This window comes from Nomascus leucogenys, chromosome 7b, assembly GCF_006542625.1.
Source record: "Nomascus leucogenys isolate Asia chromosome 7b, Asia_NLE_v1, whole genome shotgun sequence".
In the NCBI taxonomy this organism is placed as follows: Eukaryota; Metazoa; Chordata; class Mammalia; order Primates; family Hylobatidae; genus Nomascus; species Nomascus leucogenys.
Window position 1 is genome coordinate 6,196,220 of NC_044387.1, and position 11,855 is coordinate 6,208,074.

The 11,855-nt window shown below is 46.7% G+C and overlaps 1 protein-coding gene across 3 annotated transcripts in view; it reads left to right on the forward strand.

Moving 5' to 3' along the window:
* SHISAL1 (shisa like 1) overlaps nt 1–7,879 on the forward strand; it is a 168,976-nt gene extending 161,097 nt beyond the window's left edge. For all 3 annotated transcript variants that reach the window (XM_030815396.1, XM_030815394.1, XM_030815395.1), the window contains exon 5: nt 1,735–7,879. In XM_030815396.1, coding sequence (XP_030671256.1) covers nt 1,735 — 1 coding nt within the window. In that variant the 3' untranslated portion in view covers nt 1,736–7,879. The remainder of the gene's footprint in view (nt 1–1,734) is intronic.
* Nucleotides 7,880–11,855: the final 3,976 nt, after the last annotated feature.

Sequence of the window (11,855 nt, forward strand, 5' to 3'; positions counted from 1 at the left end):
TTTCTGAATCATTCTTGATTTGCCTAAGGGTATCCTTAATAATTTTTTTAAGAAGGGGTCATGGGAACTTTAATTCAAAAATATGTTCAACATGTTTTTCTGTTGACTTTATTCTTGAAAGATGGTTCATTGGGCTTTAAATTCTTGGTTTATTCATTCATTTGACAAATATTTATTAATCCCCTGCAGTATGCCAGTTACTGTTCTAGGCCCCGGCAATGCAGTGATGTGTAAAACACACAATCACCTTAACCCTCTTGTAGCTAACTTTCTATTTGGGGAAGACAAACAATAAACTATTAAGTAAGTACAATAGGTGGTATGCTGGATAGAGGTGTGTGCTATGGAGAAAAACAAAGCAGGTGATGGAGAGCACCTGGACCTGGCTTTGTTCTGTGAAGCAGAGGAGATGGCCCCACAGAATCTCTCACCCTTAGCCCCGGTACACATTCCCACTAATGCAAAAGGTGGAGAGTAGGTTCTGCCTCTTGGCATATCACTCACTCTGGGGAGGTGGGCTTTGCTGGCTTTGTCGGAGCCACTCCCTTGACTTCTCCATTTGGTTGAAGATGGTTTATCAGTTAAGAACACTCACCAGATGCAATTTATGCAAGTAAAAGAAATTCAACTGCAATGGTATGGAGGGGACAGTCCAGGGCTGCCACCAGAACCAAGTTTCTGCCTGCTTTTCTATTCCACCTGTGTTAGTGAGCGTCCTTCATTCTCATGCATGCAAGATAGTTCATTTTCCCCTGGATTCATGTCCCCTTCCCCATAGACTCCCACTTACACAGCATTAGCCAGACTGGGTCATGTGACCACTCCTGCTTGCAAGGGAGTCTGGGAAGGTAAGTATTTGTGACTGGGCAATTGCTCTTATAATAGACACAGGGCAGTGTGGTTCATGCTGCTTTCCACAAATGAAGCTTGTATTTCTTTTCCTCATTGTCTTGTTTGAAACTTGACTCTGCCAATCAAAGCTATAAGTGCCCCGTAAACCTGTTTCCACGCTGTAGATCTTGTTCCACTGGTCTCCTGGCTCTTCCCTATTCCAGGAGCACCTTGGTCTCTTCTTTATAGCTTTGTATGACATGGTCGTATATTAGTGTCATTCCAAAATACATAATGATTTTTGTCAATATGAATGGTATCTGTATCTGTGTTTAATATTTAGTTTGTTATAGCAATGGTGACCATATAATTTATCAGCCAAATCAGAATACTTTTGAGGGTAAAAGGGGAACAACATTAAAAATTATGTCAGAACAAGTGTTAATTGAGACTGTCCCAAGCCATGACATATAATTACCCTAGTAATTGCTGAAGTCAATGCACACTGTTGCATTTTATAAATTGATCTGATATCTTATAGGTTGACTATTATACCTCTATGTCTGCACTCTCCATTCTGCTAATTAACCTGTTGATTCTGTTAAATTTTCTATGTAAGTTATCCACAATTAACTGTAATTTTGGTTCTTCTATTCCAGTCCTATTCTATGCTTATTTTTCTTGTCTTATTGCATGAGCCAGAGCTCTAGTACTATATGGAGCTATGATAGCAGACGTTTTTTTCTTGCTTCCAGTCTTAAAGTCACATGGCTCACAATGTTCAGAAGACAAAACCCACATGCTCAGAAGAAACCTGGCTTTTTCTGGCACTGAGGCCAGAGAGAAATGTCCCCATGGAGAGGAGATACCATGTGATATTTTTTTTCCTTGTATTTCCTCCAGAAAACCCTTTTGCTGTGCCTCAGGATGGGGGAGATGAGATCTGAAGCACCCGGTGCAGCCTCCGAGAAGAACAACTTCTACAGAGATGCCAGCGACAGCCGAGGTAGCGGCGGTGGCAGAGGAGGAAATGGTGCCTGTGCCCAAAGCCCCATTCCGTGGACTTCTGAGATACGGAGCAAACTCAGGGGTAGGGGCTGGGGGTGCAGGGGAGGGGATTCTGAGCCACCTGTCCGCAAGCAATAGTCCTATTTTGGGCTGGTGGCTTCTGAGAGGTGACTCATTGTGGACTCAGGACGATGAAGACAAAGCAACTCTGGCTGATTCCAGCCAGGAAGATTGAGGCCTGTGAGTTATACCCGTGGTCGAAAACCGAAGCTTCCCTTGCCCCCGCTCCCTCCAACAGCAGCCCCTTGGGGCTATTTGTGTCAGAATATTGAATGTGCGTGTGTGTGCGCGTGTGTGATTTGGGGTGTTCTTTTTGTTTGTTTGCTTGGTTAGTTGGTTTTTATTGGGGCTTTGCCCCTCAAGTTCTCTGATGGGCATGAGTCACCCTCCGGCTGGGGGTTCTCATCCACGTCAATGTCCAAGCCGCAAGCTTCTTGCTAAGCACAGGGTACAGCCCCTCTGTGTCTCGGGGAGCACTGGGGATTCGAAAATGCCAGTCAGGGTTGGTTCTTACAGAATTCGTTTCTGTAACAATAGTAATACTAAGGGACGCATCTCAGGCTGACCACAGGGCAGGTACCAAGTTAAGTGTTTTCATGCACTCTCTCTCTCTCCCCACCTGGGAGGCAGGTATGATTAACCCCCTGCAGAAAAAGCTCACAGTGGGGAAGGGGTGCCCAGGGCCACATGGCTAGGAGGAGACCAACCCCTCATTTGACCTCAGGGGTGCAGGAACCCAAAGTCCAGGCTCCAACTCTCTGGACCTGACATGCTCCCCAGCCAGGGCACACCCTGCACGATGCTGGGAGCATCTCCTTGATGCCTCCACAGACCACGCCCTGAGTTCTCCACCATCATCCACTCAGCACATTCTGGCCAAGCATCTGCTGTGTGCCAGGCCCCGTGCTGGGCAGTGATGGGAACGAAAGATGAGTCAGACCTCATCTCGGCCTTGGGAAGCCTCCCATCTGGTGGGAGACACAGACACATGGATCTTTGCTGGAAAGGGTAACGAGGCTATGGAAACCCAGGGAGGAGGGTTCTAGAAATCCATCCCCTTTCAAGTGAGACTTCCACGTAAACCTAGATGCCCATACCATCAACCCACAGAGCTAATCATCCCCACTCCTGCCCCGCTGCCCTGGGGCACCTATGAGATGGCATCACCTAAATCATCACAAACATCTCCAAAGGCCACGCTGCCAGTGTAGACACACTCATTCCATGGGTGTTAGTGATACCGAATCTCCCCCAGCTCTTAGCTCGGGAGGCCCTGCTTAATAAATGTGTGTGTCCTCTAACCCAGCTTCCTCATTTCATCAGACCGAGGGTTCTCACCCTGACCACCCAACCCTTCACCAGACACGACAGTGAGCAAGGCAGGTCCCTGCTCACTGTGCTAGCTTTCTAGCTGGGGCAGGAAGACAGTGAAGAAGGAAGGTGGCAAGGGCGATGAGTGCTCTGCCGGGAACTCAGTGCCAGGAACTCAGTTCGAGAGATATGTGAGTGAGACCCTTGTGGACCTGGGGTGGTTGGGAAGGCCTTCTTGAGCAGATGATTGAAGCCCAGATTTGAATGACACACAGGAGCCAGTAATGGGCGTTAAAGATACGAAAATAGCATTCCAGGCAGAAGGAACGGCTAGTGCAAAGATCCTGCAGCAGCCACAGGCTTGGTGGTTTCAAAAAAGAAGCACAAGAAAGCCAGGTGGCTGGGGACCCAGAGGGAAGGCAGAAGGAGATGAGGGTGATAGTGCCCAGCTCTGGGCTCCACTGTCAGTCAAGCTGTGCAAACACAATGACCTGCCCTGCCTTTGGAAAAGCAGAACAAACTTGCTAGGGCATAAAGCTTCCTCCATTCTGCCTGGCTCTCCATCCTCCCAACAGCCCCATGAAGAAGGGACTCTTCCCCATTTTATGGACGAGAAGACAGACTCAGCCAGGTCAAGTGGCTTGCCCAGGATCACACAGGTTGGCTGTGGAAGACCCAGGCCCCTGGCTTCAGTCTTTGGGTCCAGGTGTCTCCTCCAGGCAGTGCTGCCAGTGTCCAGGCATATGGCTTGGCAAAGTGGGAGAAGCTCCGCTTGGGGTCTCGATTAGAGAAAGGCATGGCTTCCTCTCCCCTGATGTGAGCCAGCCCAGGGCCATGTTGCCATAAGGGGGTGCACAGCCTGTCCACTAGCCCAGCTGGGGAAGCCACAGCTGTGTCCCATGTGCAGTGCCTCAGAAGGCACAGGAAGCCTTGGGGTGAGGGCCCAAGACCCAGATTCTGACATCAGCTCTGCCACTGAGAACAGCGTGACCTCAGGCAAGGTCTGTTACCTCAGTTTCCCGATCGGTAAGAGGAAGGAGTCAGATGGGTATTTAAGGAGTTTGCAACCCTCGTGTCTTGCTCTCCTGGATGATGCTCTGTAGGTGCTTCATCTGCCAAAAAGGAACTGGTGGCCTTGCCTCCCTCTCCTGGACACCTGGGGTCAGAGGTCACTGCCAAATAGACAGCTAGAGCTGGAGTTCACCTAAGCATCCCTTGAGATTTACAACCTTCTAGGAGGACATTCCTCCTGCCTGCCCCCCTCCCCGCAAGAGGTCTTTTCAGGAATAACTGAAAAACCCATGGGGTTTGTGGTCCTGCTGCTCTGCCAAGTCCCTCTTGGGCAGCCAGGCTGAGGACTGGAACATTCTGTGGCAAGCAGGAGGCCTCAGCAGAGATCACCAAGACCCAGCACACCTGGTATAGATAGCCTGCGGCAAAGGCAGGTGCAGACTGCAGACAGCCACGGCACCCTCCTTCCTGCAGGTCACCCCCACGAGCCACTTAACCTCTCAGAGCCTCTGCTTCTCACCTGTCAAGTGTGTGAGGTAGGGTACCAGGCAGTCACGGTACTTGCTGTCTCACAGAGGAGCCGACAGGTGAGAACAGTGTGCATGTGGGTGTGAACACTCAGTGTGGAAAGCAGGTGTGTGTGTATTCAATCCCCCAATGGTGTCAAGAGCTCCTCAAAATGCCATGGGTCCCCAGGTCATTGTGATAAACACTGTCCCCATCCTGCTGTGGTTGTGGCTGGCAGGTCCTTCAATGAGGAGAGTGTCCCTGAGAACAAGATGGATGCAGGGTAGTGACAAGTTCAAGCATAGATTTCTAGAATTACCACTTTTTAGCAACTCCCCAACCTGATTTTTTAAGCTGCCTACTTTTTCTTTTTACTGTGAGCTTCTGTCCATCACCATGTAATTTGTAATAATAATAATACAAAAAGAAAAACACAAGAGGACAAGATGTCCACAGAGGAATCTGCATTCGAGGCTGCTTTGCAGAACTACCGCGTTTGTAAGGACTGTTTCCCACTGGGAACTGTGTGTAATTAACGAGCAGTTTTATGCTTTCCCTCTCGTCTGTGTACGGTGTGATTGTTGTGTGTTTCAGAATCTCTATTCAGAACCAATAGCTGGTAGTGCCCACTGGCTCGCTGCCCTCAAGTTAGCCTCTGAACATGCCCTGCACCTAGAGAAGCAGCCTGCTCACCCGCCTCACCTGGCCGCTCCAGTGGCCAGGCCAGCACCTGACCATGACCATTGCTGATGTGCAACAGGCCTTAATTGAAAACACAAGTACATACGTGCACATGCAACCAGCTGTGCATGCACACGCATGGACGCACATGCACACACAGGTGATTTCACAGGTAGATCTGGTCCCTCTTGCTGTCTCCAATGCTCTAGAAAGCAACAAGTAGGCAGCTGACAGTGTTCCCAGGGTGGGTGGCATCTCCCCTCATCATCAGAAAGATTCAGTCAGATTTTGTCCAAGAGCTGAAGAGAAGGACTTGGGAATGTCAGGGAAAACATGACAGGGATGGGGGTTAACAGGCTTCTTTGGCCAGGAGATGGTTCCCAGTTCACCATCAAACCAAAAGCTCTCTTCAGGTCATGTCAAAGAGACCAGGGCTGTGGGTGTGGCTGGGCCTGGCACTGACTCCCCCACAGGCTGCTGTCCAGGTCGGGTCAGGATTACAGCCGCCATCCCCACCCAGGCCCCTCCGCTGGCTCGGCTGCTTTCACAATCACCGTGTCTATTAGAGACTGTGCCATTCAAGGAGACAGGGTCCCCGGGGGTGCGGACTTGTAAAATTTTTTATTGGCTTATTTTAATTTTTCAACTTGGCTGAACTGGTCCCCATCAACAGGAAGAGCCTTCGGAAGTGAATTTACAGATTTCCCCCATGTTTGAAATTAACATAACATGAACCCAGGAGGCAGAGCTTGCAGTGAGCTGAGATCGCACCAGTGCACTCCAGCCTGGGCGACAGAGTGAGACTCTGTCTAGGTAGGTAGGTAGGTAAGAAGGAAGGAAGAACAGACCTGGATGGAGTTATTGGGAACATGTCTTATCAATGTTGAAGGGCAACCTATCACTACAGGGAGACATCCACGTGGGTTGTTTTCATCTGCTATGAAAATCCACAGTTGGAATCATGGAAGCAAACTGCAGGAATTCTTAATCATCCTGCTCATGTGGTGGGCATCAGAGGGTGTCTGCCTGGCCCCCACAGCACTGGGATGGTCAGAGAGGCCATGAGTGGATGACGCCCTGATCACTGCCCTTTGCAGTCCAGGAATGCATCACTGGGCTGGGGCCATGCCCTGTGCCCTCTGGAAGACAAGCCTGTGTACTTACTATGTGCCAGATGCCATGCACAGTGCCGTAGTTCCTTGCTGTAGCACCAACACGTCCCACGCTGGTGCTTAAGTGCATGCAAACAACTTTAGGGGTTGTGGCCCGAAAAGCTCAAATGTTAAAGTTAAGCAGTCAGGCGAGCTAGAAGAGGTCAGGATCCTCCTAGAAAACTCACTCGATGACACACGCTTCCCTCACCTATTCAACGGACACTTGCCAAGCGCCTGCTGCTTGCCGGGCCCTGGGAGCCATTCCTGCTATAGCTGGGACCACCTGTGAAACAGCTAGTTGTGCGTAACAGACATGCTCAGATTCACAAAATGAATTCAGAACACTTACCTGTCCCACCCATGAAAGTGACCTTGGAGGTGTCGTTGCCCCCACCACCCCAGTTTCTAGTCCAAGCCAACAGCTGGTGCTAGATAGATGCTTCATGAATGAGCAGATTTGACTGTTAGTTACTCTGTACCTAAAACTCCTATCTTCACATCAAAGCCCTGACAGATTTGCCCTTGACAGACTGAAATCCAGGGCTGCTGCAGGGTTCACCTCCAGGAGGCACCATTCACGACACTGTCCCATAAATGGTAATGGGCTCCCAGGGATACTGTTTACATAGACTGCACTGAGAACGGTGACCCTTGGGTTTGTACAATGAGGTGCCCCGTTGAATGACCCTAAACCAGCCTCCAAAATGTGCGGGATCCCACATCATTGATCAGCGCCAACCCTGAGCACAGGATCAAAAACTATAGATGACATGGCCACCCTGGCCACAACTGGAACCAAGCTGGTGGCCCCAGAGAGAGCCTCTTCTTGGAATTGCACGTCAGTTTCTCATACCCAGTTGCTTCCTATTTTTCCCCATTTCCCGTTTTAAAGCTAGCGGCATACCTCACAGTCAAATAACCAAGTGGTCAGTGTCTGGACGATGTGCAGTAACGAGGTGGGGGCTGCAAGGGTGAGGGGCTCAGTCACCTTAACAAGGCAGGAAACCTCCCACAAAAGGCTGATGTGTCATCCCCAGGGCCAGCTGGACAAGGGCATGCAGCGGCAGGGGTGGGGGGATGGAAATATTTTCTCTCCTGTAAACTCTGACTTCATGTGAGCAGGCATGGGGTCTCCCTGAGAGCTGATAACCGGGAAAACCAAAACCAACAATATTCCTAATAATAATACTAGAATGTAAGAATAATCATGTGTTTTTCACTGACCGCTGTTGCTCTGCTTTTGTCTTTATATACAGTAGTTTTTATAACAATGTCCCTAGGTTTTAATAAAGGAGTGTCATGTCAACTGTTCCCTAGATTGACGTTTGCTTCGATGTTTCAAAATGAGCTCAAGGGAACCTGTGCCCACATAATATGTCACTCTGTTGGGGAGGGTGGAGGACCAGGGGCTGGGATCCCAGCCAAGGTGGTGTTGGGGGAGCTGGGCACATGAGTCCGTCCTGAACACTCAATGCCAATGGCAGGTGGATGCCACCTCCAAAGGGGCAGGGGCAAGGTCAGAGAAGAGTGACAGAGCCCTGAATCTGGTGCTAGCACCCGACAAGACAGAGCTGAAAGCACGTGGAGGGTGGGGGGTGGGCATCACTGCAGATGGCATGCCATCTGTGGCCCCTGGTGTGACATGCCAGGTGCCTCTTGTTTGTCGTCTCATTGGCAAGAGGACAGAGTAACCTCCTTTAATGAGTACTGTGCTCCTGAAAAGCTACCATCCCTCACGCTGGACACAGAGTCAATTCTGGCCCCACCCGCCAGCAGGAGGAGTGAGGATGCAGGAGAAGGGACAGGCTGCACCGTGGAGAAAAGCTGCACCAGGCCTTGCAACCCAGTCCCACTTCACCTGGGGCCCAGAGGCCCCCAACACCTGAAATCTGATGACGGGGATACCAGACTGCTGGCACCCCCAGACAATGGATGGTGGCAAATACTATTTTCCTCCAGAGAGGTCTCATCATCCGATGCTTCAAAATATTTCTGCCAACAATTTACCAAATGTGTCTTTCCTGGCACACAATCAGAGATCACCAGGTACACAAGGCAGCAATGTGAAGAAGCAATGGAGGCACAAGGATTAGGAGACAGGCAGAGAGGCTACAAAGCCCAGGAGCAGTCAGACACGTGTCTTCACACAGCCACACTTACTGTGCTCCAAATACATAAAATCACATCTGAAACCCATAAAAAAAGATACAGGAAATTTTCTAAAGAGCCGATTAGAAACTGTAGAAATTTCTTAAAAAGTACATAATAACCCAAATTAAGGTCTCAGTAAATGAGTTTAAAAGCAGATTATATAAGAAAGTGTGGTATTGGCAAAAGAACAGACAGACCAATGAACAGACAGCCCAGAAATAGACCCACATAAAATAGTGAACTGATCTTTGACAAAGGAGCAAAAGCAATAGAATGGAGGAAAAATAGTCTTTTCAAGAAATGGTGCTGGAACAACTAGACATTCACGTGGAAAAATACAAATCTGGACACAGACTTTACACTCCAAAAAATTAACTCAAAATGGATCATAGACCTAAGTGAAAAAAAAAAAAACCCACAACTGTAGAACTCCTAGAAGATAATATAGGAGAAAATCTAGATGACCTTGGTTTGGCAATGACTTTTTAGATACAACACCAAAGACACGATCTATGAAAGAAAGAATTAATAAGTTGGACTTCGTTAAAATTAAACATTTCTGCTCTGTGAAACACTATCAAGAGAATGAAGAGACAAGCCAAAGAACGGGAGAAAATATTTGCAAAAAGACACATCTGATAAAGGATTATTAGCCAAAATATACAAAGAATTCTTAAAACTCAACCATCAGAAAACAGAGCCAGGCACAGTGGCTTGCACCTGTCATTCCAGCTATTTGCAAGGCTGAGGCAGGAGGGTCACTTCATCCCAGAAGTTTGAGACCAGCCTGGTAGCTACAGTGAGACCTTGTCTCAAAAAAGAAAACAAGCTGGGCACAGTAGCTCACGCCTGTAATCCCAGTACTTTGGGAGGCTGAGGCGGGTGGATCACCTGAGGTCAGGAGTTCCAGACCAGTCTGACTGACATGGTGAAACCCCATTTCTACTAAAAATACGAAAAAAATACATACATATTAGCCAGGCGTGGAGGTGCATGCCTGCAATCCCAGCTATTTGGGAGGCTGAGGCAGGAGAATCGCTTGAACCCAGGAGACAGAGGTTGTAGTAGGCCGAGATTGTGCCATTGCACTCCAGCCTGGGTGACAGAGCTAGACTCTGTCTCAACAAAAAAAAGGAAAAGAAAAGAAAACAAACAACGTGATTAAGAAAATGAGCCAAAGACCTTAAGAGGCACCTCACCAAAGAAGGTACACAGGCAGCAAATAAGCATCTGAAAAGATGCTCCACCTCATATGCCATCAGAAATGCAAATTAAAACAATGAGATACTATGACACACCTATTAGAATGGCCAAAATCCAGAACACCAACAACAACAAATGCTGATGAGAATGTGGAGAAACAGGAGCTCTCATTCACTGCTGTGGGAATGCAAAATGGTACCCACTTTGGAAGACAGTTTGGCAGTTTCTTACAAAACAAAACATATTTTTACCATCCGACCCAGCATTCACACTTCTTTGTATTTACCCAAAGGAGTTGACAACTTATGTCCACACAAAACCTGCACATGGGTGTTTATAGCTTTATTCATAATTGCCGAAACTTGGAAGAAACCAAGATGTCCTTCAGTAGGTGGATAGATATAAACTGTGGTACATCCAGACAATACAAGATTATTCAATGCTAAAAAGAAATGAGGTATCAAGCCATGAAAAGACATGGAGGAAACACAGATGCATATTACTGAGTGAAAGAAGCCAATCTGAAATTGTGATTTTCCTACAAGGAAATTCCTTGTGGACAAAGGACAGACAGAACTCAAAATCCTCCTTCTGCTCACGTGAGACAAATGCATGTCTGATTTGCTTCCTCTGACCTATTGTTTCACTAAGCCAAACTAAGGTAGAAGTGGCTATTCCTCTATGCCACCCCACATGATGATTGTGTTTTTGGTGAAAGGCTGGCTGATCAGAGACTCAAAAGAATGCAAGCATTTGTCTCTTACCTACCTATGACCCAGAAGTCCCTTCCCCAACTTTGAGTTGTCCCACCTTTCCGGACCAAACCAATGTACACCTTACACCTATTGATTATAATGTCTCATGTCTCCCTAAAATGTATAAAACTGAGCTGTGCCCCAACCACCTTGGACACGTGTCCTGAGGATCTCCTGAAGCTCTGTCATGGGTGTGTCCTTAATCTTAGCAAAATAATCTTTCCAAATTGATTGAGATCTGTCTCAGAGAATTTTGGGTTCACACTTGTATCCTGAAAACTACAAAACACTGCTTAAAAAAAGAAAAAAACAATAAATAAGTAAATGAATTATTTTTATGAGAAAACACTGCTGAAGGAAATCAAAGGAAATCTAAATAAATGAAGAGATGTGACGTATTCATAGATTGAAATACTCAACAACGTAAAGATGTCAATTCTCCCCAAATCAGATTGATGTCAATTATCTCCAATTCCTGCCAAAATCCCAGGAAGATTTTTTGAAGACAGACAAAATAATTCTAAAATTTATACAGAAAAGCAAAGGACAAGAATAGCTTAAGATAATTTTGAAACAGAATAAAGACAGAGAAATGGGAGTAACCACTCAACCCAATTTTACTACTTATATAGCTATAGCAATCAAGACTACCTGGTTTTGTTAGAAGGACAGACACACAGATGAATGGAACAGAATAGAGAACTTAAATAGACCCACACATATTTGCCAAACTGATTTTTGACTGAGGTGCAAAAGCAGTTTGATAAGGGAAAGACAGGCTTTCCAACAAATGGTGGTGGAGCAATTGGACAGTCATAGGAAAAAGGTAAAAGAAAATAGACCCTTGAGGTAAGCACCTAAGTCTTATATACTAAGTAAAAATAATATTAAAGTAGAATATAAATTTAAACATTAAATGTTAAACTATAAAGCTTTGGGAAATATTCTTTAAAATAAAAATTGATTAATTGGGCTTAATCACAATTAAAATGTTTTGGTCTGTGAGAGACCCTGTTAAAGGGAGGAACAGACAAGCTACAGACAGTAAAAAAAAAAAAAAAAAATTTCAAACCACATATCCAACAAAGGACTAGTAGCTAGACACAAAAAAACACTCAAAAGTAAATAGTAAAAGACAAAAACAATCAAAGTAGACATGAAGAGACATTTTACTAAAGAGGAT